This window comes from Chlamydotis macqueenii, chromosome 1, assembly GCF_036417535.1.
Source record: "Chlamydotis macqueenii isolate bChlMac1 chromosome 1, bChlMac1.mat, whole genome shotgun sequence".
Taxonomy (NCBI): domain Eukaryota; kingdom Metazoa; phylum Chordata; class Aves; order Otidiformes; family Otididae; genus Chlamydotis; species Chlamydotis macqueenii.
In genome coordinates this window covers 158,749,440-158,762,784 of record NC_141556.1, presented here as the reverse complement: position 1 = coordinate 158,762,784, position 13,345 = coordinate 158,749,440, and the positions used below count along the sequence as shown (strand labels likewise).

At 46.7% G+C, this 13,345-nt stretch overlaps 1 protein-coding gene across 4 annotated transcripts in view; it reads left to right on the top strand.

Moving 5' to 3' along the window:
* Nucleotides 1-695: 695 nt before the first annotated feature.
* The window catches only part of CLYBL (citramalyl-CoA lyase), a 167,716-nt gene continuing 155,066 nt past the window's right edge, over nt 696-13,345 (top strand). For all 4 annotated transcript variants that reach the window (XR_015261480.1, XM_086771032.1, XM_086771025.1 and 1 more), the window contains exon 1: nt 696-755. Coding sequence is in view for 3 of the 4 variants with exons in the window: in XM_086771032.1 (XP_086627158.1) it covers nt 697-755 (59 nt within the window). In the remaining variant the exon portion in view is untranslated. The remainder of the gene's footprint in view (nt 756-13,345) is intronic.

Below are 13,345 nucleotides of genomic sequence, written 5' to 3'. Positions count from 1 at the left end.
AAGATGTGCAGAGCAGAAGCATCCCAGCCAGAACCGACCCCTGAAGCTGGAGGCACCTGTGCCAAAAGCCTCTGCTGCAGCAGCGGGCCTGGCCCACCGCTGAGGTTCAGCCGGCCCTTCCCCAGGCAGGTGCTGACTCCAGCGGCCTCACCACAAATTCACCCCGGCTGTGGCAGTTTTGCTGTACCGTTACAGCTACCGCTGCCCGGAAAGGGGGACGGCAGACGCTGGTGGGGTGCGATTTTGGCCGAGGAGCCGCTGACCCCCTCACACACGCCACCCCCGACGGGTTTCGGGCCGGCGGTGGCAGGTGCGAGCCCATCTCCTCTTCAGGCCCACTTGGCTCGGAGGGGCCCGGCTGGTCGTTGGGGACATTGCCCTGGAGTGGCGGGGAGAAGGGCAACGGAACGGCCGCCCGGAGCCGCCGAGGCGCCCCCGGCCCGGGCTGCACCGGTAGCGACCGACCGGGCACCACCGTGCCCCCTGGGCACGCCCCGCCCCTGTGATGACGTCAGCACCCGCCTCCCCCCCGCGGCGCCCGGCCAGCTCGGGCACGTGGGGGGCGTGGAGCAGGGCACACCTCCTCCCGCTCTCCCGACCAATCAGCACCGCGAGGAGGAGGGGCGCGGCGGCGGGGAACGCCGCCTGTCCAGCCAATGGACGGCGGGAGGGGGCGGGGCCGAAGTGGCGATAATGATGGCGGCGGCGGCGTGGATCTTCTCGCGGGCTGGGCTGCGCCTGGGGAGGCGGAGACTGTGAGTGACGCGAGCGCCGCGCGCGGCGGGGCGGGACCAGCGGACCCCCGGCGCCGTCCTTCCGCGTCCCCGCTGGAGGTCGCGCTCAGGGGGTCTCCCCCCCCCCCCCACCCCCCCCCCGTTCCCCACTCCGGTCGTGGGCTTGGGGCGGCAGCGACGTCCGAGCGGCGGGGCTCCGGCGGCCGGCCGGGCTGGGGGGGGGCGGCGGGGACCCCCGCGGCTGGGGGCTAGGCCGCCGCGTCGTGGCGGAGCTTTGTGAGCCTGGCGGGCCCCGGGCTGCCTGCGGGAGAGGCCACGGGGGCCGGGCAGAGCCGGGGAGAAACGGCGGCTGCTCGGGTCTGCAGCTTCCGTGCGGCCGAGGGAGCCTCTGAGGGGCGAGCCCCGGCCTTTCCTTCCCGCCCTGGGCCTCCCCCTGAGGGGCAGCGGTGACAGTTACGCTGGGGCACGAGGAACATGGAACCAAAAATTTCCTTTCTTCCAGTTATTACGAAATTACCCTTGCCCGGCTGTCCGCTTCCGTACTGCTCCTACGCGGGGAGCAACTTTTCCCATGGGTCTTTCCCATTCCTGTGCTCAGCCTCTGACCTTGTGGGCTCCTCGGGGGTGCTCTGCCCCACCTCCTGCAAAAGCCCCCCACACTGTGAGCTTTCCTTATTTTAAGAGAATACTGTGCTGCCTCCTCCACTGATAAACCGCCCTGGATGGAGCCCAGCAGCGGAGCTGAGCGTAGGTCGTGATGTGGGCTGAAGTGGGGCCGTCAGCAGCCCCGTTAGCATTGCTTGTCCTGGGTTTGGGTAGGCCCGTGTGAGGCCAGAGGGGTGCTGCATCCCTATACCCCTGACATGGCAGTGGCTGGACAAGGGAGGGTTATGTAGGCAACGTGCATCTGCTTGTAAAGGGACTGAGATCTCAGAGTGCTTTCCCGCAGGTGGCCAATCAGGGCGTGGACTTTGGGCAGGATGCTGGGAAAAGCTCCACTGTAAATACTTTATCTTCGTGCAGGTCGGTTCGCGGAATCGGGCTCTGAGGGACATCGGCGATGTGAGGGTTCCACCACACCTTTCTGCTGAAGGTCTCTGTGATTTTCATGCCCAGCTGCCTGCCTGCAAGGCAGGTAATACGTGTGCCCGTGTATTACCTGCAGGCAGAGAATGACTTGTGCCAGAGTGGTTGATGGCTTGGTCTGTGCTGATTTAAGGGAGGTTTTCAACAGCACTTCTAGAGGGAGAGCAGATTTTTTTGGTCCTGATATTAGGCAGGCAATCAAATGTTAATTAATTTTAATATTTAAAGCCTTAAATTCTTGCAGTCTCTGCTGAGACCATGATACTGTTAGTATTTTATAGTTGACTGACAAAAGAGTATGCAGTCTGTAATAACTGTAACATAGGTGTTACTGTGCACACACAGTATTGATGCTGGTGTTCTTAGGGAGCCTTAGGTAGCCTCAGGGACAGCTGGACTGCTTTGTGCTGTGCTAGAGGCACTGTAAAGAGCCCATAAAATCCATGTCAGTCTTTCGTGCTCACAATAACACTGTCCTGCATAGCACCCAGGGTCATTTTTCCAGCCTACCTCCTTCACCTTACTTTTACAGCCTGTTTCTGGAGAAGATGCATGCATGTACATGCCTTTTTTTTTTCTTCTTCCCCCTTTTTTTTTTTTTTTTTTTAACCTTTCCCCCTTCTCCCTCATATTGGTGCAGAATCATAAATACAATTCCTTGCTGTTGCTGGTCATGAGGAATTTTGAATAGTTAAACTGGGGAGGAGTCTACACAGTGTGAAGGCAATCAAATGATCACATTTATCTGAGCATAGCACCCGTTCAGGGCTGGGAGAGGAGGCTGACCACACGCCCATGGTGAGGCTGCTCTCTTCCAGCCGTCGTCACAAAGAGCTTCCTTGGCTGGTGCTGCCACGGGATGGGTCATGGATGCCAAGCATCACAGCCCCCCTCAGTTGACTCCCAGGAGATGTGATTGCCTGCCTGTGGTGGGAACTGCCAGCCCCTTGTCATCAGTGCTGCTATGGAGCCTGAGAGGCTGCCATGCAGGTGGAGACCACAGAATTTGGGGCATCTAAGCCAAGATGAGGCATGAAGAGCCCTTGCTCACCTTTGAGCTGGGCAGCCATGTAGCCATGTGCAGTGGGGAGAGAAAATACAGGGACGACTCCAAATGTTGGCAATTGATGCGTGTGTTGGTTGGATTTAATTAGCAGCTCCCTGGTCTTTAGCAGGAGTTGGCAGGTGCTGCTGGGTCTGGACACTGGTGCCTGGGTCCCACAATGCTCATTGAGGTCCTGGGACCCTAATTACAGCAGGTGCCTCCAATGAGGTACAGCTGCCTTTCCAGCTGCCGTCATCCTCTGTTCACGTGGATGTTGCTGCCCCTGCAAAGCCGCTGCCCAGTGCTGCCATGAGAACACAGACAGAGAATTTGTGTTGTTAGCAGGAAGACTAAACCTATGGTACGTAGAGCACTTTTAGTCTAGGTTTGCTCACTTGTGACATTCCAGAGCCTTTTGGGTTTTCTCTGCCTGGGGAAGATTTTTGTTGTGTTGGAAAAAGTTTTAAAAAACCCTCCTTCCAGTAGTTTCTGAATAACAAATGCAGCGGTTGGTTTTTTGTTGTTGTTGTTGTTAAGAGCTTCAGATGTGCTTTTAATGACAATATTGCAGTAAAGCATTGACTACAAGAACTCTCTCAATGACAGATCTTTGTGAAGGGCTTTCTCTTTTCTTGATGATTGTGCTGTAACAAAAGAGCACTGCACCCATAAGCACGATCACCTGTTTGCCCTCAGCTAGCTGAGTGCTTTGTGCACGTGTGAGAGAGTTTTTTTTAAAGCGTATTTCTTTACGTGGCATATTCTAGACAGAATTATACCCATGTGCCCATACCAAATCAATCAAAAGTGGCACCATTAAGCTCACATCTCAGCGGAGCGCTGCAGAGTATGAAATGCATTGTGTGGGCACGTAGAGCGTGTCGCACCAAAGGTGCCAACACTGGCCTGCCTGCTAAGAACAAAGGAGCCTGAGAAGAGCAATAACCCCATGTCAGATCTTGTTCAGGGACTGTGCCTATGTCATCTAAAATTTCTAGCATTGGGAGTTTCTTCTCTCATCTCTGATGGCCGCCTTCCCTCGCAGCAATCCACTGATACTCGGTCTTGTCTTTCACACTGCCAGTTTGTGTCTACTTGGCAAATTAGTGATGATGATGTTTTTCATGAATTGGACACTGGAGGGTGCTAATGCAATGAGAGCTGAAATTGTTCTAGCAAATTAAAGGATTCCCCTTTGTTAGTTGTGAAATAGTTTTATTCTTTGTTGCAAGGTTTAAATGGAAAGACATGAATTGTGGTCCTTACCAGCACCTGATCCTGCTTGGCATGTGTAGAGGTATAACCAAGAATATCAATAAAGTGTTAAGTCTATGAGGGATTTCGTTCCTGCACCTCTGTCAAAAAATCACTCATTTTATGTGCTACACATCTTTAAGTGTGTCTTTCGAGATTATGGCCTCACGGTGAAATTTATTTGAAAGTGTGACTTTCTAGTGATAAAAACACTTTATCTGGCAGAACTGTTGAGCTGTATCTGCGGAATCTGCTTTTCTGCAAGGTCACTTTGGTTCACCTAAACCGATGTTGTTGTGTTGCTGGCGGGGTGAGAATCTGATAGTGGCTCATGTCAGGGAGGGATGGGACACCCTGAACACTGCTGATTGAGTCCCCGGTGTTGTGATCTTCTCCCTGAGGATGACCCTGGTGGAGCCTGCGTTTGCCTTGCAACCACCATCACCAGGCCACATGTGAAGGAGCGTGCAGGATGGGGCCTTTCATCAGCTGTTGCTGCTAGGTCAGTCAAAGCACGTTACAAAGCTGAGCCTGAACTCTGGTGTTTCAAACATTTTTGTCAGGTTAAAGTTACACTGGGAGGTTTTATGCCAAAGGAGGTACTACCTGTCCACACTGCTCCAGCTTTCTTCTGAACCGGGTCTCCGCTCTCCTCTGCCCTTGACAGAAAGACATGGGACCGACTCTGGCATCTCCATACCCGGCATTAAGGACTGTGAAACTACTGCCTGAGCCAGTTCTCATCCTGGCAGCAGTAGAGGTATGATGCTGGCTAATTAATGCTAATGAGAAGCAGGGTGCAAAGCCAAGTGTGTCCAGCTAATCACCGCTGGCACCCCCACTACTCTGCTTAAAGCTAACACGTCTCTGGACAGTCCTGCCTGGTCCTGTACCTGTCTTTACAGACCCATTAGCCAAATTAAAGCTGGTATTCATAAAAATGTGTGAGCAAAACAGAATGGGGTACAAATACACTTTCCTTAGAAGTCTTTCTCATTTAGTATGAGTGGCAAATGAGTTACTCCTCTGTCTTGTTCCTCTTTACAAATAAATTGAGCTGTCCCCTCCTGGTAAGCGATGTTACCTTGCTGTATTATATTGGTCAGGTTTTGTTCTCTCCCAGGTGTTGCAGTTTGCTTACATACAGCTGTTTTAATTTTTCTTTCTTTTAAAAATGCATAACTTTTCTCCAAATTCCTCCTTGAACTGAAGATGTGTATGAGCATGGTAGCCCATGGATAATCCGCTACCGTCTTGTTCTGGTACTGGTTGAGACCTGCTGCTCACCTTGCAAACAGATGCAGGACCAGTTTCACAGCAATGCTGCTTGGCACTTTATTGGAAGCAGCAGAAACATATCCAGCTGAAAGCCGACACTTCTTTTGCAAAAAGAGTTTTAGTAGCTTACCAGAATAGGGTTATGAGGGGATGTGAGCAGAAAAGCTTTTTTTAAATCATTGTAATAAGTAGCGGTTCCGAAGACAGTCTGCCTAAGAGGAGATAACGTAGTCTAAGCACACAAAAAATATCTGGTTGGCAGTGTATTCGTCTCATTTAGCAGCTTTTAAGAGAAGACCGCTTCTTCCATCACACTGCCGTACTTACGAGCAGGGAGCCAGGGTATGCCTCCTGGCGCCATTTCAAGACCTGACATGCTGGCTGTGGTGCCAAAAGGATTTGCAGTTGTGCATTTTATGTAGGTGGTGTCCTAATTTATCCCGGGAGACCTTTCTCCAGGAGAGGGGGTTAACGGACCTTCAACCAAACCTGCTTGATTGCTTTGAGTTTAAATGCTGCCAACTGCAGGATGCTGTCCTGAGGCCCAGCACCACCCCTGCTCCCTGGGATGCTCAATGCCTTCCAGCGTTGAGCCTTCACACACTTGTGCGGCCTTTCTTGGCTACTCGTAAAGGCTGGGTGAGTGCAATCTCCCAGCCCTTCTGGGAGATTGGGCTGCTGTACTTGAAGCTTCTTCTCTTAACAGTCATTCTGGCAGGAAAAAGCCCTTTGACGCTAAGGGCTTTGTAGGTTTCTGCCGATGAAATGGTTGTCTTTTGAACCTCCAGTGTGTGGTGTTTGCCCCCATCCTCTGCACATCAGGTGGGTGGTGGTCTCTCCCACACCCCTTTCTCGTGCTTCCCTGAGCTCTGAGTCTCCTCATTTGGAGAGGGGAAATACTCAATGTGTCTTTCCTACTTTCTCAGCCAAGCTGTGCATGGAGGTGTTTCTCCAGCTGCTGTCCTTTTCATGGTTCCCTCTCCCACTCTGCGAGGCTGTGGAGCACAGCAGGTCTGCAGAACTTCGGTTTTTGAAGTCCTCTTCATAACTTTTCCGTTATTTTCTCATCAGTGCTATATTTACCTCTCAAGTCTCCCTGTGTCCTTTAAATCTCCTAGCATCACTGGTGTAAATAGGCTTTGCCCATCCCTCTGAAATGGGGATCAGGGTGGCTGCCTGCCTTGCCTTCACCCCTTTGTGGACCAGGGTCGACCAGTTGTCAGGGGCTGAGCAGCCAAACCCGCTTTCTTCTCTGCCATTTTAATTAAAAATGGTTGGCATCAGGAGCTCTGCAGCGATGAAAGGGAAATGATGAAACTTTGAAGAATTTGGGGCATAAAGTCGATCTCTAAATTTTAATGTACTCATTGCACTTAAACAGTTGATACATTTTATTATTGAGCTTTCAGGTGACCTAATTTCCCTTAGTACTGTACATTTAGCTTTATACATCTGCACCTAATTTGTAAAAAAGGACTTAATGAGAAACTTCAAACAGTTTAAATGTCAATTACAAAGAAAGCGAGGTTTTAAAGTTCCAGTAATCTGTCCATATTGGTCATCGAAACATGATCCCAGGTGGACGTTAATTCAAGACAGATGGCATTCCAAAGGCACAATTACAAAGAGCTTATATATTTTCAACACTAACAAGCTGTCACGCTATGTTGTAGCTACACTTCCAATACTGTATAACCACAATTGCCGCTTTATCTGCTGCGGACTTGGTAATAAAGGGGTTTGATTCCCCACTCTTGATATTGTCAGTGGGATTTGTCGGGGGGGGGCGGGGGTGTGAACTGGAGCACGGGGTTAGTTGGTGTGAATATCTTTCATTCGCTCAATCTGTTGGGTGGGGAGGGTTGTTTGATTATATGGGTTTTTTTTAAGTTGGTGAAATGCTCTTCAAAGAAAGAAGGGGAACTATTGGATATTGGCATAACAAGCCTAGCTCATTGCAGACGTATTTCTGTTTCCTGGGACCATTAATTAACTTTAGTCTTATCAGCTGCTAGGCAATAGCTATGATGATTTGTTAAAACCCCCAACAGCCTGGCTGTTTTCAGTTAAAAAGTCACCAGAAAGCCTTTGGAGTAACACGTGTTAGTTGGAAGACTGAAGTCCAAGGGTTTGACAGTGTCTTGACTTGCAGTGGTGTAAATGGGCAGCAGCTTGGCTGTAGCCAGGCAGGAGTGCCACACCCTGTGTGAAAGCTAGTTTTAATTATTTTTAGGTTTCTGAATGTCTTCTTAGGCCCAGAGGCAGAAGCGGAGGGGCTGGGCAAAGCAGGGTCAAGGCGGGATTTCCATTAGACTGAAGCATCAACATGTGATGTAGTTGATCCAGTTGGAGATGTCCCTGCTCCTTGCAGAGAGGTTGGACTAGAAGACCTTTAAAGGTCCCTTCCAACCGAAACCATTCTATGATTCAATGTGGTAGATGGCAAGGTTTGTTGTAGAAAGACAATGTTTGGTATCTAGTGAGTGGGCAATGGGCGGTGATCTGCATAACTGAACGGTGAAAGATAACTGGGCATAATTTCCACTGGTTTTTTTGTTTGTTTCTTGAAACCAGGTCATGAAAAAGCAAGACTTGCACAGCTACAGCTACACAGTGTTTTAATAGGCTTTAAAAATTCTGTGCTGTTAGGAGCAAGATTAATAATGCTCCCCGGGAAGGTTTTTAAGCTCCTATGGGCACGTGTATCCTCTAAAGAGGTATGGAGAATGAAGAGCTTATATTTCTGCTAATTTATCTACCTTTCACTGGAAAGTTCAGAAGGGCTAAGATGCTTTATCCTTGGAAGGCGAGAATTAAATTGTGAGGTTGTGCTCTTTAATTTCTGTTTTTCATTAATGTTGTAAATGTGGTTCTTAAAAGCATCTTACCTGGCTTCCTTTTTGGAGGAGATGCAAGTGCTATTTGAAATATGCAGCACTCCAACAAGTGAATTGGACTCCCGAGCCACGCTTGAAACAAAATGCCAATTTTACCTACAGTTTTACTAGGTTTCTTGGTTTATGCAGTGGCATTTGAATGGCCTCTAGTAATTGTTTTTAGCAGGAAAAAAAAATCAAACAAAAATGAAAAACACAACCCAAAGCTCATTAGCACTTGGGGTTGGCATGCCATGAATCGTTAAATCTTTATATAAATGCAGAAGTAATTTGTAACAAACAAATTCCTTTTTTTTTTTTTTTTTTTTTAATGACTTTCTTTTGAATTTTTGTTCGGACTGCTGAGGTACAGTGTGTTTTCCAAACATTGGATGTTATTACCAGAATAGAGGAGAAACCAATTAATATTTTAGTTAAATATTACATATAATTCTTGAGTGTTAGATACAGTGAGTGGTGATAAGTGAATAAAATTAGGTAGAAAACAAAGACAATAAATAAATGCTTAGACAGGGTTTTTTAACCTAAATGTTTTTAATGTCAATTTGATGCTAGTGTGTGTTGCTCTCAAGTGGTTTCCCCTCGGATTTTCCCAGTGCTTATCGGGGTAACACACTGCAGTCTTTTTATTTAGATCAAGCTTTGCTCTGAGAGTTAACTAATTGTTCAAGCCCAGGTGTGAAACTTTCTTGCACCTGGAAAATTAGGGGAGCAAAAGCAAGAGACATGTCCGCATCCTTTCCCTGGTGGTTCTTCACCTGCAAATTTGAACTGCAGCGGTCATAAAAGTTTTGTGGACCTCATTTTATGTGAGATCATTAAGCGACAGGAGAATTCAGGACTAGCTGCCCTTCATAATTCAGGACACTGAAAGGTGCCATTTATAAGCTCAAAGTGCCTGCAGGAAGGCAAAACAGGCTTGTAAAACCTGCGCCCCAAACGCTGAAAGGGAACCGGTTTGTACTGCTGGCTGCAGACTTGGAGCAGCAAAATTGCAAAGGTGGTGGGGATTGGGTTGAAAAAAATGGAAAAACACCTGCCTCTAAAAGTTGATGTAATAGCCTGTTTTTTCACACTTCTTGTGTTGATATCTCTTTTCTCCAAAAAAACCACCCCAAAACGTCCTGGGCAATGATCCCAGTAAAATCCTTATCAGTTGTAGCGCCCAACTGTTGGGCTTATTATCTTTCCTGCTATAGCCCACTGTTTTGCTGAGCTGCTGATTTGGCTATAAAATAAGTTTCTTCTGACTTCTTAATAATATTTTGCAAGCAGTGACCTTTGCCCATTACGTGGGCCAGGCATTTTGTAGGGAGAGCTCTCACCTCCTTACTGCTTGAGAAGGACTAGCAGCGTGCACAACGCTTGAAATAGAGAGGTCTTCAACAAAGTGGGTGATGTGCCAGCATACCCAGTCTTCATAAAACTGATTATTACAGCTCTAAACAGGCAACGTGGTCTGGTAAATACAGAATACGCTGCAGCTTTATGGACCTAGAAAGCCTGAAAAGCACTAGAGCGGCAGCCCAAGGAAATGTTGGGCTTGTTCATTCTCAGAGCAGGTACTGCTTTCCCGATGTGCTCCCCTGTTACTCCTCAACTGAGAGTTCGAGCAATCGTTTTTAAGTTTAAGACCAAAATGTAGCCATTGCTGCCTAGAAATGAGGCATCCATACCTGTAATCTTAAATGGCTGGGGCTGAACTCTTCAAGTCTAGCCAATGTAAGCCAACTATTCATGGCCTCATTAATGTCCCATGACTGAAGTTACTTGGGTACCAGTTTGTACCATCAGAGCCTCAATTCCAGTGAAGAGCTGACTGCACGTCAAGTCTGTTTGCAGCATCTTTGTATGTATTAATTAATCCGTATTAATTCAGTACCTGTGTGTTTACACATGTTGTTTTCAGCAGCAACTGGCTATGTGGCACGATATCCAAACTGTGATCCCTCCGTACATTGATCACGTAGGAGCCAGAGAAGCAGGTGTCCTTCAGAAGTGTATTGGTATTATTTCATTCTCTGACGCTGCTTTTGTTGCCTTGATTGACGTGCTCGGGGCCCAAACTGCACTGAGTTTGGTGTGACCCCAGGGCCTTTGCAGAGTTGACTGCAGGACTCGGACCTTTATATCCACTATTAAAAGGCAGTTATGCGACTGTTTATGTTAGAGCCAGGTGCTTTGTTGCCTGTGGACATGCTTTAACTTGACAATTTTTTTTTTTCTTTCCTTTATGATCAAAATGTTATAAACATACTTATCCGAGTACCTTGCTCTTCGCAAATGGTCTGGCTGCCTTCAGCAACCACTCGGCTTTCTGCGGGAGGACAGGAGTCGGGGTTTTCCAGCTCTCTGTAAGGGATGTATCCGTGGCAGCATTCCTGTTACTCCTATATTTTCTTTGTGAAAAACACAGAATATCTAGATGGCATATTGTCAGTGTATTTTAATGACATTTTTGTGGTATTTTTCATTTAAGTTCTTTAATTTGTAGTGCATTTCTAGTTTTTGGGGTTCATTGATTTAGGCTTTATATACAAACGCATGCTTTGCAGTCTTATTGCGTTAAGGGTTTGCTTATGTTTTGATAGATCTGTAGCAATACTAAAGCATTGAAGGTGCTTTGGGTTGGGTCAGTACCAAATAGTGAGTTCAGCATAGTGGAAGTATAAAATCTGCTTTGTTACTATTTCTTTGAGAAGTTGATAGATGTGAAAACCATTTAACAGGTTTTTTTTTCTTCCTTTCCTGTTAAAACTAAGCTACTGAGGAAACCTGCCTACTGCTACACGCTGCAATATGTCAGAAACACCGTTATGTTATAGTTGCATCATTATCTAAAGGAAAAATTGAGTGTGGGTTTGAAGTCGACAAGTGATGAAAGTAACCCTGAGGTTGTCAATTAGAAAAGCCAAGGCCTGGAATTGATAAGTTAATGGCCAGTTCCCTTCTCACCCCCTTGCTTTGCTGCCTGCTCCCGCCTCGCCCTGCAGCAGCTTTACTGCTTGGGACATGAAGAAAAGGCTCCCGTTGGTTTGTGTCCCAAAATTTATCTCACTGATAGGATTCACTTAAATTCTTGGCTGGTTGCAATGTTATTGGTACGAACAGATAGTTAAACAAGGAGAAATCAGATGCAGCACATAGAAAATTCAGTCTCAAAATGATGCCCCTTTTCTGTCTTTTTTTTTTTAATTTGTTTATTTTTTGTTTAAATGTTGAACCGTTAACACTGTTCTTTCAGACCATCCTTCCACAGTACACACAGCAAATTTAGCAGCAGTGCATAATTTAACTTCCACCTTATGTTTGTTAGCAGGTTTTAAAACCTGAAATTTAATGGCAGCCAGTTGGAACCCATGTGTTCCCGTTAAAGGCGGAGGGCAACATGTGCGGTTTTTCCTGAAGGGAGATACTGGTTACCAGAGTTTATGATATAATGTAATATAATACGTAGTGTTTCTATTTCGCCTGGGCAAGAAGGAACTAACGTGTTGCCATTTCTCCTAAGGAACGCAGGGGTTTAGATAAATAGGTAAATTATGGAAAATAACAAACAGGATTTATTCAGATTTTAATCATTCCTGGTGTGCTGTGTTGTGAGAACAACAGTAAGCTTACAAAAAGAGCTTCAAAGTGGTATTAGAAGTAGAATATAATTCAAACAAGCATTGTGCAAAGCAAAACATGTAATTAATCTTCAGTTTTTGAAAACTTTATGTACAGTGTGAGTTTTTAGGGCTTGTAAAAGGTTGCAGGTGGGCACTCTTGCTGCAGCCTGAGGTTTTCTTGCTCATGGCACAGCTGCTCCAGTGACAATGGAGATTCAAGTTTTTTTTTCACCTAGCCCTCTCTCAACTTAGAGCAGTCAAGTAATAATCATGCGTATGAGAAGGCAGTTTAATTTGTAAGCACGTTCAGATTTTTCACCTTTCTTATGGTTTCACCATAACCAGCAAACATCTGTTGAATAATAAAAAAAAATTGCAGTTGCTGCTTCCCTGCCAAAATCAAATGAAACAGGGAGCTCCAAGCAGGGACTGCTGCTCTGGAGTCCCTCTCTCCTCCAGCCAGATTTCAAAACATGAAATAAATCATATTCTAGCTTAATTCACGGGAAAAGAGACGCGACATCGTATTAAACAATTCAGCACTGGGTGGTGCTCCCTCCGCCTGACACGTGAGCTTTGCCCAAGACCCCCTCAGCAGAGCTTTTGCAGTGCTTCACCAGAGGCTCAGTGCAGAAGAGGGAGCACGCAATTCCCCAAAAGCACATCTTCCTTCTGTGCCGTACTTTGACTTCTTGAGATAGATGTCTCATAGTACCCATAAATAATGAAAATACACAATGACATTTTTGATGAGAGGTTTTATTTTCTTACACATTGTGACTGCTGTTTCTAGTACTACAGGATAACCTCCTGTGGTGGCCTGTCGCAAGAGAGCTTATCTCAAGATGGAGCAGGAAGACTGTATCTAGTTTAGCTTGATCTGGTCAGGTATCACACCTACCAGAGACTATAATTCTGGATTGGTCCTTCCCTTGGATTTCCATTTTGTCTTTGCAGGAATTTTCTGCAATTATTTTTTGAATGAAGTTCTGAAAGTTAATGGTGTTGGTTGGGTCAGCAAAGCTTATCTTCCAGGGGGATAGTCATCTCCTTCTTGACTTTTCTTCTTTTAACCTCTTTCAACTACTTTTATGTATCTGTCAGCCCAGCAGGGCTGTTGTGCAAGGTACATTCACATGCCGTATGGAAGCCAGTCAGCCAAATGGTGGTGGTGCCAGTCACTGCCTTGCAAAAGGCAGACCGCTGCCAAAAATCTCCGACCATCTCTTTCAGTGGGTTGCTGCAGGATGTTGGTCTCTGCTCTTGTGGGTTGTTTTTTTTTTCTCCTCCTCTTTTATTTTTGCTATTGGTTAACTACATTTTCTTACCCATGGCACACTTTCAATCTGAGAGTCTCCTTCTTGCCATGTGTTTCTTTACTTTTATCACGCCCTAAGTACATCATCTTCCAGCATGAATGAAAATTTGACTTGTGTGCCG